Source organism: Ctenocephalides felis, unplaced genomic scaffold (genome assembly GCF_003426905.1).
Source record: "Ctenocephalides felis isolate EL2017-DRISC unplaced genomic scaffold, ASM342690v1 CF-g0.4_SCAFFOLD_03571, whole genome shotgun sequence".
NCBI classification, from domain to species: Eukaryota; Metazoa; Arthropoda; class Insecta; order Siphonaptera; family Pulicidae; genus Ctenocephalides; species Ctenocephalides felis.
The window spans coordinates 6,619,343-6,641,915 of NW_020539725.1; the positions used below are offsets into that span (position 1 = coordinate 6,619,343).

A 22,573-nucleotide genomic window follows, 5' to 3' on the forward strand; every position below is an offset into this window, starting at 1 on the left:
AGACTAGAACAATTGTTAGTGACTAGAATTAAGGCTGAGACTCCTTCATATTTCATAAAATAATAGTAGCTATTTTATAAATTTACAATAGCCATTTAGTCTTTGGCTTTCCTATTAATAATTTTTATCAATATACAGCCTTTAAATATTATTTAAAGAGCTATGTTAAGGCAGAGAAGAATATTTAAAAATCGTTAACAATATCTTAAAATTAATTCACTTATTCTTATGAATTTAGCTGGCAGTGTTTCAGCACAATCGGCAAGAAAAGCAACCAATTTTTGCAGAATATTAAAGCTTTTCTACCAAAAAGAATTCTTATTACAAAATTAGTATAAAATTACAAATATTTACAATATGTACAAAATAAACAAATATGTCAAAATTTCCAATAAATACATATATAAATATTTGGTAATTAATTGGTTTAAAAGTTGATTCATAACTTAAATTACGATAACTTCAAAAACTCATCAAGATATTGGAAATATTATTTAAAACCGTTATCAAACATTTGTTGCTCCATCGGATGACATCCCAGTTTCAATAGGCACTGGGACAGGTTGGCCGTTTTCGCCATTCTGCAACTCTCCGGGCAAATAATCTTTCCAACTTCTAAATAAATACCTAGTGAATTTTCTCAATTGCCTGAATTTGCAGTAAGTTGCACCTTCAGCTGATTCAAGTTTTTGAGTTTGTATCAAAAATCCCTTTTCTTTGAATGTTTGCTCTAATCGCTCTCTGTGTAAACTCCTCCTAGATTTTCTCTTCCTTCTGTGGTCAACGTTGTTGGATTTCGGTTCAACGATTTGTTCTGGTATAACTTGTTCCGGTTTTCCTGCCTGCATAGTTTCCCTCGGAAAAAACTCGTAACCGCGCATTGACTTATCGCCAGTTCCGCTGTAATAGCGGAAATTTCCGCCTGAATCAACACTAAGCATTTTCTTCTCTTGAAGGCTTGGCTTAGCTCCTCCTGTGAATTTGAATTTGCAAATTGAAACTTCCGTTGCTGGATTTGTAGTGCCTTCTACTGGGGCAGGTGGTATAAAAATCGCCGACCTTTTGCGTTTTCCTTGTACTTTCTCCCGTGGGAGTTGTGGCGGACTCGTGCTTGCAGCAGGCGTGTTTGCGGCTGCTGCTGCAGCAGCAATTAAGTTTTGGTAATACAGAGCCATAGGATAGCACAAAAGTTGATCCTCTTGTTCTGAAGTTGGTTGTGGCGCATCTCGTACACATAAATTTAACGGTTGTGATTCCTCTTGCATGAGCCTTTGTTCTAGGAGACTACCAACCTTTTCTATGTCTATGATATTAGGTACAACCGCTGGAGTTGCTGCAGAATTATTATCGGCTACAGTAGTGCCATAATTTTTGTAAATCAAATGACAAATATCAGCTTTCTTGGGTTTGCGTCCACGTCGAGGCTTGCTACTATCTAAAGTCATTTCACCCATATAAGGCAGATCAGAATATTGCAATGGTCTCTTTTTAGCTTCTGGTCGCAGCAGTTCTGCAGGAGATCGCAGTTTTATTCGAGGCGGAGTACTCGGGGGTGAAATTATTGGTGAGCAATTCATTTTTTGTTGCATGAGATGCGGATGTTGCGGTAAATGATGAAAACTGAAACCAATAGATAAAAATTATAAATCATCCGGGATTGTGAAATTTGTGAATATCGATATATGATGAAATGATAATGAATGTGGCAGGTGTAATCATGTTAGATATTAATATTATTATTATATACATTTATATTGTTATTGCTAATAGTTAAGGGTGCTTAGGTTATTTCTCTGACTTGGCGGGTTTGGGAATAGCGATGCTAAAGTATAGTCCATAGTAGTTATTTCCATCAAAATAAGAGTCATTTTTAACCTTATCTTGTAATATTTTTTTGTACTTTGTTAGATGCAATGGTGATCATAAATTTATTTAAGAATGTTCTTCTGTATATTACAATATATATTATTTTTATACATTTTCGGTTTTGGTCACTTTTTAACTACTATAGTTGTAGATGGTAGTACATCAGCTACCGAAACCCAAACAAAGACAAATATCATAATACCAAAACTATAGAATAATTATTCGGCGGTCATTTTACTGTACTAGTCCTTATTAGCAGAGACTTGGAAAAAAATTCATTTACCAAATAATTTTTTACAATAGTGGTGAATTTAGAGTTTTGATAAGGAATCTTCTCCATACGGCTTATGTTTTGTTATTCCATGAAGATATATTTGATATCGGCAAAAATAAGTGAACGAATATTTTATTATTTTGATGTTAAATTATTTCAAATTAATTAATTATTTTTATTGCTTTTGAATTGATTGAACAACTTTTAACACTGATTATTTTACAATGAAATCTAATTATACCATAACTATATTAATAATCCTAAATGCAACTAGTGGTGTATGGCATCGTGCCTTAAGGCAAATTGAAACTACCCGTACCGTAATGAAATATTCAAAGAATAATGTTTTAAATATATTTTTATATATACTGTAACTTATATATGTTTACAAAAAAGAAAACAAACAAAACTTATTCAATCGGATCTAAAATGAAAAACATTATGTAAACAAATATTTTCGATTTTTTTTTCTTTTCGCAAAAGCAATCGTTTCTTCACCACAAGCAGAAAGATTTTTGAATCGTTCAAATCTGATGCTTAGTTCTCTCAAATACTACCATTTTTTGCACATTTACTCCTGATCTGCGAAACGGCTAAACCAGCTTTTTCTACAAAACCACTACCTCTCCCCATCATTACGAATTGAATGAATTTTGGATCATTCAAATCGGATGCTCTGTTCTCTCAAAAACTCGATTTCTACTTTCTGCACTCTTTGATCCGTATCTCCAAGACGGCTGCACCTGCCTTTGCCAAAAACAAATCAGCACATCTCCCTATCAATAGGAATCCAATTGTTTTTCGAACCATTGAAATCGGTTGAATGCCCGAAAACAAAAATGTTCAGAAACCTTCAAAATGTGAAGATATATGGAAAAAATTTCATTTTCAATTTTTGAACGATTACAATACCTTACTCTTCGGGAAATTAATAAATAAAAAACAATGCTTAATATTTTCGAAAAAATTAAAAATTTAATTTAATTTACAAAATATAAAGCAGGTTGGTTCATGACTTACTAATTCACTTATATTAGGTTTGGAGTCAAATATTTATCTATTAGTTTTGATATCTCTTGAAATTTGTTTCTAACATATCTAATATTTAAATATATTTATAGAATATACATAAACGGCTGATTTAAATTTTTGAACCATTTAGATTTCGCTATTGTGAACAAGATTTATGTTCGCAAAAGATAAATATTTTTGTATGATAAATGTCACATGTGACAAAAATGTCTTGTATTGAATTGTGCGATATTTCTAACACTATTGGAGACAACCGTAGGTGGTGAACACTTTCTAATGGTCTTGTCGCAAATACTTTGTATCCACTAAAGGAACTAATGCATATTTCAGAGATCAAATTAAAACAGTTTTACGACGTGATCCAGTAAAGAACTCCATTCCAATGTTAAAACGAGTTAAAACTCACACAAGTATAATTGAATGAATTTGGTTTTATGTTCATCCGATACTAAATATTTTATTTGGAATGATATATTCATAGTTTATTTTATTTAGGACTATTAAAGTCAGAAAGGTGTTGTGAATTGCAGATCATACTGAAAAGTTTGGGCTAATTTGGAAGCTTTCTAGAAACATATTTTAGTCTCAAAAACTTGTGCCTTTAGTCGACTGTTTTATTTGTTTCAAAAAATTATATATTAGACTTTTTCTTTTGCATTCATATCCCATTTTTTTCATAGTTTTGAAAACTAAATCAACATCACTAGTATCTTTTGTTAAAATTGAGATATTGTGCAGTTTCTTATAACATATAGATGGTGACTACTTTGTAATTTTATAGTTAAATGTTGTATAAAACAAAAAACGATTTCAAGATTGATACATGTACTCTCAGTTCACAAATCATTTATTTGGAATGATGTTTTCAAAAAAAAAAAACAGCTGTATATTTTTTCATCATCCATCTATTGAATATATATTTTATATCCGTTGATTATTAAGGATATTAAAAAATTACATTTGAATTATAATGAAGGACTTTAGGCTACACAAATTGGAGGCATGAATTACTTCAATGATCCTTAAATAAAGTCTAGTTTAAGAACTTCTGCTTCAATAATCCTTAAATTTATCCAGTTTTAGAACTTCTGCTTCAATAATCCTTAAATTTGTCCAGTTTTAGAACTTCTGCTTCAATAATCCTTAAATTAGTTCAGTTTTAGAACTTCTGCTTCAAATCCTTAAATTTGTCCAGTTTCAGAACTAAATCATATGTTCTTCAATTCTTCTAGCTTTATATTTGCTAGTATTCAATTAAAAATATTTTTGATGAAATATCAACAAATTAAGAAAAATATAATATTTCGTAAAGATTTGAACGAGTCCTTCGACCTTCAGAAACAAATAACTATTTGAGATATATACATATGAAGGCAATTAATTTTGTATAATTGCCTTGGAAAAACGGGTATATATCTCTGGTGTGCGAGAATATTGTGTGTTTAGTTTTTTTAATTTTTAACACGTTGACTGCCAACTACGAGATATCGTATTGGATTGCGATTATTTTGAATTTTGATGAAAACTATGCAGTAGTAAATAATATTGAATTGAAATCTTTCAAATATCGAATTGCGAGATTTTTATTAATTTGCCGTGGCAGTCAACTCGTTGAAGATATTATGTACGTTTATTTCAGATTAATTTTCTATTGCCCTGCTAGAATTTTGTTTTAAAAAAATGTATGAATTTTGCATAAATTATTTTAGAAAAAAAACTAGACAGGCAGACAAATCAGAACTCCCAAAAATACTCCATTTGTTTTTGATGAGTATTCATATACAATTATAATTTAATAACAGTTTGGCAAGTTCTGAGATCTGTATTTTGGGAATTTTATAGAGCTCACTAATGTTCTTGGAAAAACATGTACGTGGACGTGTTTTATAATTGAACTTAATTGCTCTACAGACGAGTCTGTTATGCATGATTAAACGCTTCAATGCAGTAATTATTTAATTTTAAATAAAGCTACTTTCATTCTAATTCGATTATTCATCGTCCAATAAATTTCATAAAAAATTGACAAAAATAAAAGCAATGTAGCATTTGCCAAATAGTACGTCAAATATCAATAATAATTGTCGCATATAATTTTTCTACTCATAAACGGATTTACTTATTGTAATATTTTATAAACTATTCTATCGGTTATAAAAAAATTTAAAACACATATTTGAAGTACTTGAAGATGATTGCCTTGAATGGATTCCTTAGTTCTTGTATAGTTTTTATTCTCTTAGAGTTCCGCATATCAAAAATGGTCTATCTTCCCAAATTGGTATTTTATATAGCCTTTATTAATTTTGTACATAAATCTAAAATTATATAATCTTATAAAACTAACTAAAACAAAAGATATTCTTTAAAGATTTATGCAAGATGCAAGATATCTAGATTTATATTCAAAAATTTAAAAAAAGCAAGCACTTAATATGCTCTAAATATCTTTTAAAATCAATCCACTCACGACAAATATTGTAATATAATACAATTGTATTTTTTTGAATTATGCAAAATAAATAAATTTCAATAAATGAAATCCAAATTTAAATATCAAATAAAGAAAATTAGAAGAAACTTCTAGGATATAAGTTAATAAACATTATTTATCGAATTAAAAGTTTTGTCTTGATGTTGAGAACGATCTAAAAATTTCAAATAATAATGTAGAGTAGAGCGGGGCTTAAAGGTCCGCGGTTGAAAAAATAAACTACCTATATTTCAGAAACAAGTAAGGCTAAAAAAATATTAACAACATTATTTAAAGCAACAACCTTCCATTGTTTGAAAATCCGCTAAGTGTTTTCTTTCGTTGTTAGCTTTTTTGTTTGTGAGCACTGTTGTTTAGTTTACGAGACTTTATTATAATTTTTAGGTATACGTTATTTAATTGTTCTATAAAATGTATTTAAATTTTAAGTTAGAATAAACAGTTTCTTTTATATAACCTTTACAAAAGCTTACATCTGAGAGGGGTAAAAAGGATCAACTAGTCTTTACCCTGGCAAAGGTGTTAAAAATTGATACTAAATAAAAAAATTAAGTTAAAAAAAGAAATTTTACAAGGGATGAATTAAATAAATAGTTATTCAATAAATAGTTATTCAGCAATACAAGATCGAGGTTATTTACAGTGTTATCTCTGTGAAACATGCTACAAGAAATTTATATTTTGCATTGGTTAAATAATATAGCTATCATTTTGTAAACTCCCTTCAAAATTAAAATAATACATTGAACCTGTTCGCTCTTTGGCCGTTCCATTTTACCTCGCTTATGAGGTAAAAAAAACAGGTTACAAATGATGAAAAGCATTTTAACTCAACTTAGTCAGATAGTTGTTTGTTTGATATTTGTTATTTGTTGTGATATAATTGGTTTAGTTTTCACAACATAATTGTTCAAAGTCAAATTGGACCTTTGTGCCTCGCTTTACTTTATAATTTACTTATTAAAAACTAATTAGTTTATTTCCAATATAAAAATGTCACAGTAGGAATATTGAACTTATTACTATTATTATTACACTGATCACTGAGAAGGTCTTTTACAGTTTACCTTTTTATTATTAAATTTGAAATAAAAAAAGTTGCTGGTATTTAATTATAAACACATTGCCATATACTATTAGTTTTGCAAATTGCAAAATCAAATAGCATTTTAGCTCATTAACATAATATTTTGTTACTTCATGCTGCTTTTATCAGGTGTCTAATTTAATTCATGAATTTAAGTATTTTTTGCAAATTTTGAATTTCGCATAGAATTCTGAAGTGTTTTATTGTCGACACGGCGCGTTTATAAATTTAAGTCTTTATAAAGTAGTTAAACAGGAAATACGCCCACATCTTGCATATTTGATGTCGCGAAGAAATAGGCGCTTGCAACCTTTTGACCGCGTACAATTAAATTATGCAATAATGTTATTTAATAAATCAACTTTTGCACACTTGAAAGAAATATTGATATATTGATTTTGAATATAATTAATGCAGATTGCAATAGTTTACATATTATTATACTCAATAAGTACATAATAAAATTGGTTAAATATAGAGCAATTATGTAAAAGAGTAAAGAAGGCCGTGTTGAAATTTGAATATAATATGAGTGAGGCACATCTTTTCGAGAAAAACTTTAGACTGTCAATTTTAGTTTGTAATTTAAAAAAATGTTAGTCATTTACATCATACGATGCAAATACTATGAAGTGATAAAATATTAATATTTCATATGCTTGTTTTTCCTTCATGAGTAGACAAACTTTTTATAAAACAAATTGCATGAAATATGCAAAGTTGTTAATTTTTTAAATTATTTATTCTCTTTATTATTTTTTTAAATTCTCTAATCTAATTCTTTATTGAATATAAAGAATATAAATATTTAGAAATAGCAGGCATTTCAGCAATTTTTTTAGACTATTATAATTAACAGAAATCAGAAATTAACAATCCTATATTATTATGACTTGTTAATAACGGAGCTTAAGATGGCTGTCCTGAAATAAAGCTAGGACAAATATTATTAACAAAAATAAGATATTAACAGTTCTATATTGTTAAGACTTGTTAATAGTGTAGCTTAAAAATGAAACCCAACAGTTGACCTATCACTTTTTGATAAATTTATTATTCAAGCAACTTTAAAATTGTATTAGATGCAGCAATGCCGGAGAAGAGGTATTTCTTCTTGAAAATACTGTTAATCTGTCTATATTTCCAAGTAAAATAGATGACTACTTTGACAAAATTTGTTAAACGTATTTTTGTTTGTTCACGCTGCATCAACTTAACCACTTAATGATTCAAGAAATAGTAGAATTTTAACATTGTTATTATAAATTGTTGTATATATTTAAATATTTTTGCGCACTGGCAAAGTTTCTTTTAATCATTGTATTTTGAAAACATCTAAATTCACTAACCAATTTGTGTTGATTGATTATAAATAAATTGACTGCATCGATAAAAATTCATCACTCTCACAAAAAATTTAATGAAAACATTTTTTTACATATAGATGGGTCAACTGTTTAGGTTGCCATCCATAAAAAATAGACGTAGTTTGTAATGTGATTACTGGTAAAATAAAATAATCAATAAAAATATAAAATATAACTTATGTATAAAATATAACTTATGTATTAGTGAAAATTAACCCTTTCTACTCGGATGCCGTCGCTGCGGCGGCAAAATGCATATTAATTTCGGAGTTCGTAAGTGGAAAGGATTAAGTCATCTTAAAAATCATTCGGTTGGGAGGCCGAATATTTAAACAAATCATGTTACCGATGGCAACTAATTAAAAGCTTGATGCCTCAATTATCTCGGTTATTGAATCTTCAATCAATTACAAATATGTTTTCAATCCGTCGACACCTCTTTGGTGAACAGGTGAACGGAATAATGTCAATGATGACGGTATTTGCTGAAAAGCCTACACTATTCGTAATGCGCGACTTATAAACCAAACATACGACATTCCTTCATATATCGCCATATACGACTTATTCGATTTGTATCTTTCACAATACTTCAAGTGCTAATATAATATATTAATTTCTGCACAATGAATTATTCAACGGAACACATATCATTGATTTATGTATACATGTCAATCTTGTATAAAATAGATGTCCGCAAAATTTATTACAAAAATATACCGAGGGAATGAAACTCACAAAATGAGCACCAAAAAGCTTCAGAGTATGCTTACTTTTAAAAAAAATTGTTTTTTTTCCAAACTTTGACTTATTGTTTGTAATTTGGAAAATGGATGGAAAAGTTAAATAGAGAAGAGAAGACTTAAACATTTTTAACAATTTTCTATATCTTTGTGATAATAACCCATTTATTGTTAACGTTAGTATTCATAAAGTAACATTTACCTTCCCTTAAATTTTCTTGATTAATGTGTCAACAAAAGCAAATGAGTACATGCAATAATTGATATTTTTTGTATATATAAAACTACTTACATGGTCATTTCTTGATCACAAATATCCTGCGGTTCAATTTTTAGTACATCGAGCCCTTCAAATGTTCCTCCTCCGCCCGGTATCATACAGCCCCTTAAGTCAGGAAGCATCAGTCCTTCCCTGGATGACAAATCCTGATTGGATTCTTGCATGACACCTGGGAAACAGATATCAGTTATTGATGCATGTCTATTTTACTTTTTATAATATCTCAGTTTTGAATATAGATTCATAAATATTTTTTGTCGAGGCAAAAATAGAGAAATTGAAAGAAGACTGTTTTAGTTGAAAGATTAGGATATATTGGGTAGTACGCCCTAGGGTATGTCCGTGAGCTATATAAGAATAATGTGAAAAATTTCCCATTGTCACTTCACACCGCAGTGCCTGAAATGGGCTAATTTCATTGAAAATATATTTTTAAATGAAAATAAACATCGCTACTGCACGATGTCAGGTTATCTAGAGTGGGGTTTGACCTCGTCCACACGAGTCCGTAAGCTTAACCATTACACCATGGAGCACCCTGATAGATAGATATAATAAAGTTTTGAAAAACTTGATAGATTATAATGCTACAATTTGCATATTATATCTAATTCTCCTTATGCAATCAGATTTTTCTCAGAGTCTGTTTTTATAAACAATCAAAAATGCGCGAAGATCAAATAAAGACAAATCCTTGGATTTATAAAAAGTTGCCAAATGTTATGCAATATCTCAATATTAAAACAAAAAGTTATATCGAACATTATATAAAACGCAAAACCATTCTATAAATAACACAATGCAACCTATGACTTGTGAAATTTCAGATATTATTTACAATCTATCGAAAATTAACATGTTCTTTTGAGATGTGTAAATTACGTATATTACAGAGTTACATATGAACTATTTATACCATCATAATAAGGTAAAATTTTTGTCTGATTTACTTAAACTGGAAGCTCTGATCAGTTAATATATTAGTATATCTTGATTGTTTTTCCAACGTTGCAAAATATTTCAAATAAATTGCTGTCCATATAATTAATCTATATATAATCATTCTCAGGATTATTTTTATAGCAAAAACAGATTATATAAGTAATATACAGCCAAAAAAGTTAGAACTGATAATAAAATTTTAACATAAGGCAGGTTTTTGCTCAGAATTATTATTAAGTTCTAAGTAATATAAATAAGTCGTTGAGGAGTTGCAGCATATATATATACATATATAGGAGGAGTTGCAGCATATACATATATATATATATATATACATACATATATACTATATTTCTATTGTATATATGATTACATTATAGCACATATTTTTAGTGCTTATAATACATGACTATTAATATAATCAGATATTTTTACGAAATCCCACACTTTTTATCAATGTTCTTAAAAGCAAGCCAATATATTGTAATGAATATTTACAAAGTTTCAATTTCAATTAAAACAGTTTAACTGCAAAAAATGTAAAATCAGCTTATTGTTAGTAAAACTAAACAACAACTGTTAAGAATTATTCTATGAAATTATTAAATATGTAATAATTTAAATAAAAATTGTCTTTATGAAAGCATTAAGTTCTAGACTCTAATATCTCCCAATTTTCAAAATTTCTATGGTTAGAAGATTTTGTATTTTCAAAGTCTTTTTTTAACCTACAGTTTTACTTGTCGATTTCAAGACAGGCGTAAACATTACAATATTATAAGAAAATGTCTCTCGATAAATGAAAAAGACTCTCGTATATCGTTAAAGAGTTATTGATTAATTAAAAAATAGTTTCGCATTATTATTTTGTTATATTTATAATTGTTATTCATTTAAATTTATACTGTATAGATGACTACTTTGTCATCAATTGAAGAAAAGTACATTCATAACGCGAGTTCTTTCATTTAGAATTTAATTATGTGCGATACGCTATTTCTTCCAAACCGTAAATTATTTAAAAATTGACAAATATTTATACACAATATCATCTAGTGATCCAATATCATCTCTGAAATGGATACACAAGATCTGAAAACTTTTGCAAAAAACGAGTTCCAAATCCATCACTAAAATTGCTTAAAAATCCAAAATAATTTTACCTTCAAAAATCCCTTCAGGAAGCATTATATTTAGTCTTGATTAAAACTGATTTGTAAAGATCACTGATAAATAATCACACAATAATCCCAAGTAAATATTTACTATCCACTTATCCAACACTTTCACTGTTCAGGAAGAAAGTCCCAAAGATCTCATCATTCTTTAGGAAATGACAGTTTTGGTTTTGATGTAGCTGCTCCTGTTATGCAGATGGACTATTTTCCGGCTGTCGTTGGCGTCCTATTCGGCAAGCGGCACATAACACCAAATTTTTATTTTTATGTTTTGAAAATAATATCCCAGAATGTCGGTTGCAATGTGCTTTTACTATTTCCTTATAGAACGTTAGCAGTATGTTATAACCGGCGTAGCAGAGGCAGTCGGGAGAAGGTTCGGTTTTAGTACTCGTTTTAGATTCTTGCAGGATTTGATAATTTTGAGATATTAATTATCCTATTATATAATTACCAGTTTTATATATGAACTGTTTTGTTAATTATTTTATACATCGTGTATAAATCTTAAAACATAAACTTAAGTTATTAGATTTTTCCATACTTCAATATATTTGGTCATTTAACTGTTGATTGGTCCTATCAGTTGTTATATTTTTTCTTAACGTCTAACGTCTAACGAATTTTTAAATTAGATAGATATAGATTTATTGATTCTAACAAGTCTTATATCAGAAAGTAATATAGCTCAATGATAAATTTTATTATTACAATTTCGGTAATAGTGATGATTTTTTATGGATACAGCAATGCCGAGTAAAAGCTATTTTCAGTTGGAAACGCATTACTATCGATATTTTCGAGTAAATGTCAATACAACTTGACTTCAGACTACCCGAGACAGGTATTCAACTTGGGACTTCTGATTGTAATCCCATAGCTTTAACCGCTGATCTACTAGAACTTGAGAGTTCTATGAGCTATTGGGATGATACTTACTTATGAACTTAGTGGCTTTTTAGAAAGCAATCCAATAGTTGTTTTTTAAATTTTTTTCCAATACCGACTTTATATTTTTAACATATTAAAATAAGCGGGTTCTTTTATAGGATATTTTCAAGTGAATATGTTTATCACTACAGCTTAATATTAATATCAAATAATATATATAATTATTTGCCTTTTTAGTTAAAATAATTTGAAATCCAGTTATATCACATAACTTCTCATAAAAAGTGTGAAATGCTATTTTTTTGGAATGCATGCAGTATATTTTCAAACGTTTTCAAAAAACAGTATAATTTTACTAGATAATTGGATCAAGATTGTTGCGTTAAAAAATTCAAAATATGTATTATAATACCAAATTGTTATAAGTATGTATAACTCTTCTTCCTACCGTTCATATTTAAGTATTTATTAATGACCAATTCTTACAAATAAAAATATTAATTTCAGAAATATGTCCTTCAAAGTAAATAATAACAGGGTAAATATATATTTTTTTTTAAATATGAAAAATGAATATGAACACAAATATAAAAAATAATTGTACAGGTTTTAGCTTGTACTAGGTTATCGCTCGGTAAACAATCCCAACTACTTTTTTATTATGAATTTTAGGCAAAATATATGTTGAATATCCAGATTTTGTTTTTCAAAAAAATGTTGATATACTCATTTTCTTATATAAAATTTTTAAAATATATGCTATGATAATCGTTGCACAGGTCATTTAAGATGCAAGGATCCAGGGAGCAATAGAAATTACAAGATTCTCATCATCATCCTGGAGAAGAATTACTAGATCGTAAAATTTGTCGTTTTTGTAGGTGTGACCCCCCAATTTTGACTTCGGAAAACGTACTTGGAAAATATATGTCGCATACCCAATATAGACAACTTTTTTTTACTTTGTGGACCTGTGTAATACATGGCAGATAAAGAAAATATATAATACATATCTAATTAAATTTTGGATATGCAATATATATCTATCTATTAATCACGTAATCGATTTTTAAGAATTTTTAGACCCCTCTCTTACCCTTGGTGATACGTCATATATTTAACATTTAACATGACAAACATCCTCTAATTCTACTACTTCTATCTATAAAGAATATATCGACATACGATATTTTTAAAATAGATTTGAATAAATAAATTCACTATATCTATAAAGGATATATTCGACATACGATATTTTTAAAATAGATTTGAATAAATAAATTCACTAAATAAGGTAACAAACTTGAATTATGCAGTGAATTTATTCTTCTTTTCGATAAAAGGCTGAATGATAATGATCATTCCCGCAATAAATGTTGTAAAGTTGTATCGTGTTCCAAATAAATAAATATTTTACAAATTTCTATTTCAGTTGGTTACAGTTGTACAAAATACCTGTTTTTTTTACTTTTTTATGCAATATATTCATTGAGTAATTATTCAACCTCTTAATTGTGCCGCACTTTTCGTCAATCACAGTTAACTTTTTAATGGAATATAAGGTTGAATGGAAAAGTATTCTTTACAAATGGAGGATCTAATATATCTTTCCTTTTGCAATGCAATCATTCAATTTATTTCGATGTATAATAATTAAACATCATTGCAATGATTCGTTTTTTTTTAAAATTATCTGGTTTGCCTTGGATCTTTTCCACCAGCGCCGTGTTCCGTTGCGCTCCGATCTAATTTCGGAGCATGCGCGCTGCCGAGCCATTTGCGCGGCCGTCTCGTAGTGTATTTTTGGGTTTTGTCTCTATTCGGAGAGCAATGGGAAACTTGAGATTTGTCCAAATACGGTTATAGCCCCCTCAAAGCCACGATACTCTAACACCAACCGACCGACCAACTACAGAATTTTCGCCTCGCCTGACTCGAATTGCAAAGCTGCAGGCGCACCGAAGAATTGGAATTTTGCAATATGCCTAATGCATCGTATTATCCAGTTAATCTCTAAATTCGAAGAAGAAGTTTGTTATCATCAATAAATCCGATTCGCTAATTTGATGTTTTTTAGACGTTTCAAGCCATTCTGAATCGAAAGAGGCCAAATTTGAAAAAAAGTATATGTGTGTGCGTGCGTGTATGTGAACAGATTTCTTGCCGTAAATCGACGTTTTCTCAAAAACGACTAGGCCGATTTCAAAAATTTAAAAGCCAGTCGATGTATCTCGATGAGGACTAGCGTTTATCAATTTTGCGCAAAGATCAGCCAAGCCGTTTCTTTGTAAATAGCAGAAAAGTGAAAAAAATTTCGCCCACGTTCGCAGTTCTGATTCGATTTTGAAAACTCAAAATCCGTTCGAAAGATATTGATTGGAAATCGTGCTGATTAGATTTTGGTAAAAATCGGCCGGGCCGTTTTCTTGTAATAAAGTGTTAAAAAAAATTTTTCGGCGATTTCTATGATTTTTTTTTGACGGTAGATACCATAGTCTTATAGATCATACTAAAATATTACGGTCCTACGACAAGTCGTTTAATTTTAAAAATTCTTCAAAGTTTGCAAAAACTGGTCTCGTTTTTTTGGCATTTGTCAAAATTAGACCTTTCATCGACGTTTTCTCAAAAACGCCTGAACCGATTTCAGAAACATAAAAGCTATTTGATGTATCTCAATGAGGACTATCGTTTGTCAGTTTTGTGCGACGGTCTGCCAAGCCGTTTCTTTGTAATTTGAAAAAAGTGTTAAACTTTTCGTCCATATTTGAGTTCATACTATCCAATCGGTTTAAAAAAAATCAAAAACTGTTCGAAAGATATTAGTTGGGAATGATACTGATCATTTTTAGGTGAAAATCTACCTAGCCGTTTACTTGTAATTAACTGTTGAAAAAAAATTTAAGACGTTTTTCTTTATGGTCTTATAGAACTTACTGAAATATTACGCCCTTACGCCAAGTAGTTTAATTTTCAAAATTTATCCAAGTTTGAGAAAATGATTAGTTTTTTTGAAGTTTGTTAAAATTAAAATTAGACGATTTACTTGGTATAACAATAGAGTGTTTGTTCGTTTTCAATAATGTGTGATAAATTCACTCTAAATACTTTAAATCACTCATAAATTAATTTAAATTTTATTGATTAATTCGATTATTTATACATATCGGGAAGTTCATGTAACTTGCCTCAAGGCAAAATACCAATACCAACTAGTTTATTAAAGTATTGCCAAATCTCAAAACCAGAGATATGACAAAAACAAATGAACACTAAACGTATTAATTTCTTTTATCAAAAATAAAAACTGTGTGTGTCATATACACAGCGCTTTTATTTTCTACGCGCGAACTCTTCATATTCTTTACTTTACTAACTTTTCACAAATTTAACCAGCAATTTGTGATTGATGAATATTCTCGTCATGAAAAAGTGGCAGAATATTCTGTGTGACGATTAAATTTGTTATGCATATAAATCAGTGACTATTTGCTATTTAAATTGACATTTTTGGACAAAGCAAAACATTTTCTGAAGTGCCCAGTTGTTCAAAATATTTTGAGGTTGTCCCTGTATCAAATAAATAATTTTAAGTGGCACTATACCTGAAAGCAAATAGAGATCCCAGAAAGTAAAAATAATATACTTAATCAATAAAAATTAAGATTGATCTATTTGTGCTCCTGTATGTTTTTAAAATAGTTTTTATTTTTCATCAACTATTTTTACTTTCTTACATTCAATGTATAATATTTCATTGAATTTAATCAGTTTTTAGTAAAATGTAGTAATACCATTCTTAAATTTTCTAAAATAAACCCATATTTTTTATCTGATATTTTATTAGCTCTTCAATCAAACTTACTCTTTAATTGACGAATATACTCGTCATGATTTAGATTCGAACGATAAAAAGCTGTATGCACTATTTGAAGTGCCACGGTTAAATGGTTAATCTGCTAAAACTTTGTATCAAAAATAATTGCAGAATGTAATATATTAAACAATAAGATTCATTTAAAAGCAGTATATTATATTGATGTAAGTAAAATATCGCTCTGAAAAATCTCTTAATTATTATACAAAATGCGCTGTCACTTCTCACTTGAAAAATTGAGCTGATTTCATCAAACTAGCTATTTATTTTCTTTGCTTACTAAATTTTAATATTTTAAATTGAAATATATCCACTATACATACTATAGAGTTCTTTCTATATATAGACTTTATTTATTCCCGGGAGCACGCCGTCATATTTATTATTGATACATGTACTACGATATTTTTAAAATAGATTTAAATAGGTGTAAATTTCACTAAATAAGGTAACAAACTTGAATTACGTAGTAAATTTGTTTTTTTTTTTGGCGAAAGACTCATCGTCATTCGCGCAATAAATGCGGTAAAGTATCGTGTTCCAAATATTTTGCAAATCTCTTTCAGTTGGTTACAGATACAAAATAACAATATTTTGTACTTTTTTATGCAATTCATTTATTGACCAATTATTCAACCTTTTACTTAAGCCTTACTTTTCCTATTGCTAATATATAGTACATACTTACATTTTCAATTTATTAGGTTGACTGTGATTATATATATACTCGTCCCGGAGAAGTGGCGTAGTTTTGTGTTTTTTAAATTTTATTTTCAATAGCAATCAGAATACATGACAATTCTATGGCTTATGTCAAATAGTTTTGTGTTTTGACGTAAATACTCGTCATGAATACAAATATTTGACATTTGTTATTTGATTGCAATTATTGAAAAAAAAACATTTTCAATATTCAAGATGTTTAAAATATTTCAAAGCTTTGCCACTATATATAATTAATAGTTGTAATTGCCATTTTTTCTCAAGATCAACAGTTTACCCCGATTTTGAAGACTCAAAACTGTTCGCACAGTTCAATTAGAGAACCACAGTTAACTGGTTAGATTTATAATGTTTATTTATGTTCATACCAGGATCTCAATTAGCCAGTTAACTGTGGCGTTCCCATCGTACAATGAGCAGAGTTTTGTGTCATCCGAATCTAGATCATGACGAGCATATTCGTCATTCACAGAGAAACTGCTAAGATATCGGATGAAAACTATGGGTTTTACAAAATTCAAAATGTAATACTGCATTTCACTTATCATTAGTATATACTACATAAATATTAAACAAAAACAAAAAATGCAATGAAATATCATATGCGTTAATATAAGACAATAAGAATAGTTTTTGAATGCAAAAACTATTTTCGAAATAAACAGTGGAAACTGTTATTTAAATAGCTAAATCTTAATTCTTATTGATTCAGTACTTATATTGATATTGCAGGAAGTTCAAGCAACATGCAACTCACAACTACTTATTTTATACTTATTTGGCCTCATAATTTCATAGTAGCATGGCATTTCAGAACATACATAAAGTTTTAAGCTTCAAGTTAAATAGCAAATGATTACTGTTATATACGCATGACAAATATACTCGTCAATGCACAATATTCAATACTCTCCATGACGAGTATATTCATCAAACACAGTTAATTGGCTAAATCTATTTGTATTGTGAACAACCTGAGCTTTTTATATGAACTATTCCGTCATATTCATATAATCTGGTGAATTTTCTCTGATGAGGATGAAAAAATTCCCAAATTATTTGAAAATTTTGCAAGGCAAGTTGCAAAAACTTCCCGTTGGATGTAATAAACTAAAACTGAGATCTTAATATTTAGATAAAATTTTCAACTGTTTATCCCGAAAATAAAGTTTTCGCTTTCACCAACAGCTAAACATTGCGATTTCCAATCGATATCTCTAAATTTACATTTAATGTAATTGTATTAATTATAATGCACAAATACGTGCTTGTATGTCCTAAAAAAGTAGCCCAATTTTCCACATTTTAATAGAATTATGTAATAATTCCAACCAATTTTTATAAGATTTTTTAGAGCAGGAACCCTATCGGCATGTTAAATATCACCAAAAACGCAAACATTTTTTTAAGATTTTATTACGATGAAACGACCACTACTCCCAAATGATATCTTTCAACCGATTTTTCAACTTTCCAAATGGGTTCAGGCTTTTTTGCGAAAACGCAAATAATTTTTTTCTCAATTTTCAGTTAAAAAACAGCTTTGCCGATCGTCTAACAAATCTAATCCAGGCTTCTAAGGAGTTTCATGCATTTAAGTATTTGAAATCGATTTAGCTATTTTTGAGACAACGTCGTCAAAATATAAATATTGACCGGTCATGTCGAAAAAGCGCTGCCAATATTTACAAACTTTGGCGAATTTTTTAAATTGAACAACTTGTCGTAGAGTCGTAATTATTTTAGTATTATCTTAAGAACAGTAACATCTATCAACATAAAAGATTTCATAAAAATCGCCAAAAAAATTAACAGTTAATTGCAAAAAACAGCCAAAATTAATATTTTATAACTGATTCAATTTTTGCAGGATAAAACGTGGGCAAAAAAATTCTTCTTTTCTATTAATTACAAACAAACAGCTTAGCCAAAACTGATTAACGCAATTCTTTATCGAGTTACATCGAATGGTTTTTAAATTTTCAAAATCAGTCTAGCAGTTTACGAAAAAATGTGGACGAAAGATCGAAAATCGGCTCACACACCAACACACACATACTTTTTCCAAATTTGGTATCATGACTTAAAACATCTAGAAGACATAAAATTTGCAAATCGGATTTTTTGCCGAAAACATAAGCTACTCCTTCGGGAAGCTAATAATAAATAGTAATTACTTTTTTTATACATATTCACAAAAATTTGTTTTGATATATGAATGTGCGCATTTACGTTCTCATGCGAACCTGTACAATGAATTTATATATTTAGTTATTACCTATATAAATATCGAGTTAATGTATTTTATGTAGAAAATCGTACGAGAATTGCTTCAGAAAGGCATAACTCCGTATGCGGCCCACTCGCCATTCGCAAATGTGTATAAACGTGCATATATGGGCAAAACAAGCCTACAAATAAATTCTTTGTATAAATAAAAAGTGTTTGTTACACATAGCAGGTTCTCAAATACACACATATAATTATATTGCTTAGGTGTCGTATGTGGATTTCATACAGGAGTAAATATTCCATATGTGTGCTAAGTTGATTCTTACTTCAATGCACAATGCAGGTGCAAAAATGATTTATGAATGCTATTGTATTATATATATGAAGTTGTAAGTGGAAAATTTATCAATTATGGATTATATAAATAATATTATCAATCGTCAACGGAGGATATTCGATGTTTACAATTGATACTGTAATGTAAACTATGGTTTTATATGTCGAGGATGTCGAGTATAGAATTGAAATAAAAAATATTTGAATTCCAAAAAAAACATAGTTTTATTTTTAGGTAACCTAATGGTTATTCTATTTATTTTGATGCATTTTTTGTAGAAAGCAACCCGTTGATCGTCCTTTATATAAAGGTGAAAAATTGCAGCAGTGCCAAGAATGGCAAATAAAAAGTACCATTGCCGCTTGATATCAGGTTATCCAAAATACGATTATAGTTATTTATGTTATTAATTATTTATTTATTTATTTAATTATACGCCAATCGGCTTTATACAGTTTTATAATATTGTTTCATAACTAATATAATTCTAACTAATTCATAACTTGTATATTTATATCTAAATACAAGTATGTATATACTTACATACAGATATACATACATATATACTCATATAATACGCATACATATACATAAATACGCATATATGCACATTCACATATAAGTACATAAATACATACACATACATACACGTAAACTTTATAAAAACTATGATAATTAAGTAACATAAAATAATACTTTGGTTAAAAAATATGACTTTGGTGAAATAATTAATTGCACAAAATATTGTGGTGTTTAAGTTTAATTATGACTGTTAAATTTCTGAACTAGAAGCAATCTTTATTTTTCGAAAATAATTTATTTCTTTATTAACTTCTAGGAGGCTTAGTTATTGCATCGAAATTGAAATATAATTATTTAGAATATCGAAAATGAAAATGTTTGCATATTTTTACGTTTCAATTTCTCTTGATTATTTTGGCATGCCTTACTTTTTTTTTTTTTTTTTTTTTTTTTTTTATTATATATTATTAATCAATCAATAATACAATTATTTCAATACATTGTAATTTTAAAACTATAATCACATAATCTGAATTGCTTAAAGCAAAATTTTAATTTATTTAAAAACAAAATATATATTTATTACTGCCAAACTCCTTCCTAGTCATCCTTTTTCTTCTAATTTCGTTCAGAAAATCGTATAGTGATTTATTTTTCTCCAAATTATACCATACTGTGGCAGAAACAAACCACAGTAAGGCTCTTTGCTTTTCACTACTTTTTAGTTTGATTTCAAAAATATTTTTAATGTCCATTTTTTCTAAGTCTATACCACAAGTTGTTTTGATTTTTTCCGTGGTCCATTTCCAAATTGTTGCAGCCATTCCACATTCTTGTATTTTATGTTGAATTGAGTCATTTTTTTGGCAAAAATTGCATTTGTTATCAGTTGTTATCTTATGTCTTAATAAGCGGTCTTTTGTTGCAATTTTTTCATTTAATACAAGATATGTTTTGGATCGCCATAAAGTAGGAATATATTTATTAGATATATTTTTCCAAATTATATTCCAATTCAGATCTGGGTATTTCCCTTCAATTGGATTTATAATTATAATTTTATTCAATTCAGAATAAATATGTTTTGTTGTGATATTTATATCATTATATTTTATCACCAACTTTATAATTTCTCTGTATACTGTGGGAATTTGAATTATGTGATCTTGATTGTTCATTTTTAATATATAATTCAATATTAAATTTTTGTTTTCGCAATTTTCTCCATTTATGATTTTTATAAAGTTCCTGGTGATAAGTGCATCTGCTTTGTTCTCTACATTAATGAGGTTTAATCCACCTTCTTCATACTTTTTTTCCATTTGTTTTCTTTGAATTTTATATAAATGGTTTTGCCATATAAATTCATTTACTATATTCTGAATTTCTTTAATTATAATCTTTGGAGCAGTTAAGATTTGCGCAATATACCACAATTTTGATAATGCATATATATTCACAAATCTTACTCTCTGAATCAGATTGAAGTTTCTACTTTTTCCGTTATATAATATATTTCTGACACTATTTTTTACTTTATTCCAGTTTTCCATGGTTGTATCTTCCAAATTCCTTCTAAATGTTAATCCTAAAACCTTAATTCTATCAGTTATTTCTATGTTTGTATTTATTTGCCTGCTTTTCCAATTTCCTACTTCTAAAATTTTAGTTTTGGATTCATTTATGGTGAGATTTGAAGCTTTTTTATAGTGTTCTAAAATATGTTTAATCATTTCCAGTTCATTTATATTTCTCATAATTATAGTCACGTCATCAGCATATGCAAAAATATGATTTGTTCTATTTAATGTTTTGTGAAAAGTCCGAATTAGCGGTTCTAAAACAATACTAAATAGCAACATTGATAACGGGCATCCTTGTCTTATAGATTGTTCAATTCGAAAATTTTTTGTTGTGTATCCATTTATTAAGACTTTTGACTTCGACAACTTATAATAATTTTTAACAAAATTAATAACTTTTGATGGGAAATTCATTTTATTCATTATTTGGAAAAGAAATGTATGTGATACCGTATCAAATGCTTTTTGGAAATCGATATTCATAATTCCCATATTTTCATTTTGCATTATATCACAACACTCTATGGAAGATCTTATTCCTTCTAAATTATATGAGATATTTTTATTCGGTATACCACATGTTTGCTCACTACCTAATATTTTACTAATTTTAAATTTTATTCTGTTAGCAAGAATTTTATTTAGTATTTTTATATCACAATTCAAAAGAGTTATCGGCCTATAGTTTTTTATGGTATGTTCTTTGCCTTTTGGTATTAAGGTAATTATCCCTTCAAATAGCCGTTGATTTCTAACATCTTGAAAAATTTTATTTAATATATTTAAAAAATCATTTTTTATGATTTCTATATGATACTTATAAAATTCATATGGTATTCCATCGGGTCCTGGTGTCCTGTTGTTACTCATACTCTGTATTACCTCACATAATTCATCGATTGTTATCTCTTTATTGAGTTCTTCTGCATCAGTTGTTGTTAGAAATTTTGTAATATTTTGTAATAACATTGTTTGGTGTTTTTCTGAAGAATCTTGGATTTTAAAGCTTTCTTCAAAATAATTTTCAACATGTTCCAAAATGTCTTTCGTTTTTGTAAATATTTCTTCATTATTTTTTAACTCCTTTATATACGAACTGTTTTTGTTTTTGATATCTTTAGCGTAACTAAATAACGACGCATTTT

General features: G+C 28.4%; 1 protein-coding gene across 1 annotated transcript; it reads right to left on the reverse strand.

Moving 5' to 3' along the window:
* Positions 1-506: 506 nt before the first annotated feature.
* Positions 507-11,440, reverse strand: LOC113385523. The gene is made up of 3 exons (XM_026623376.1): positions 11,249-11,440; positions 9,156-9,312; positions 507-1,620 (listed from the first exon to the last, which is right to left on the reverse strand). Exons 1-3 carry the CDS (start codon positions 11,271-11,273, stop codon positions 507-509), a joined length of 1,296 nt encoding a protein of 431 aa, XP_026479161.1. The 5' UTR covers positions 11,274-11,440.
* Between the last annotated feature and the right edge of the window lie 11,133 nt (positions 11,441-22,573).

Coding starts and splice junctions, on each gene's coding strand:
- LOC113385523 (XM_026623376.1), bottom strand. CDS start 11,273: ATGCTTCCTGAAGGGATTTTTGAAG. Junction 9,313..11,248: donor TCCTGAAGGGATTTTTGAAG/GTAAAATTATTT, acceptor TCTGTTTCCCAG/GTGTCATGCAAGAATCCAAT. Junction 1,621..9,155: donor TGTGATCAAGAAATGACCAT/GTAAGTAGTTTT, acceptor TATTGGTTTCAG/TTTTCATCATTTACCGCAAC.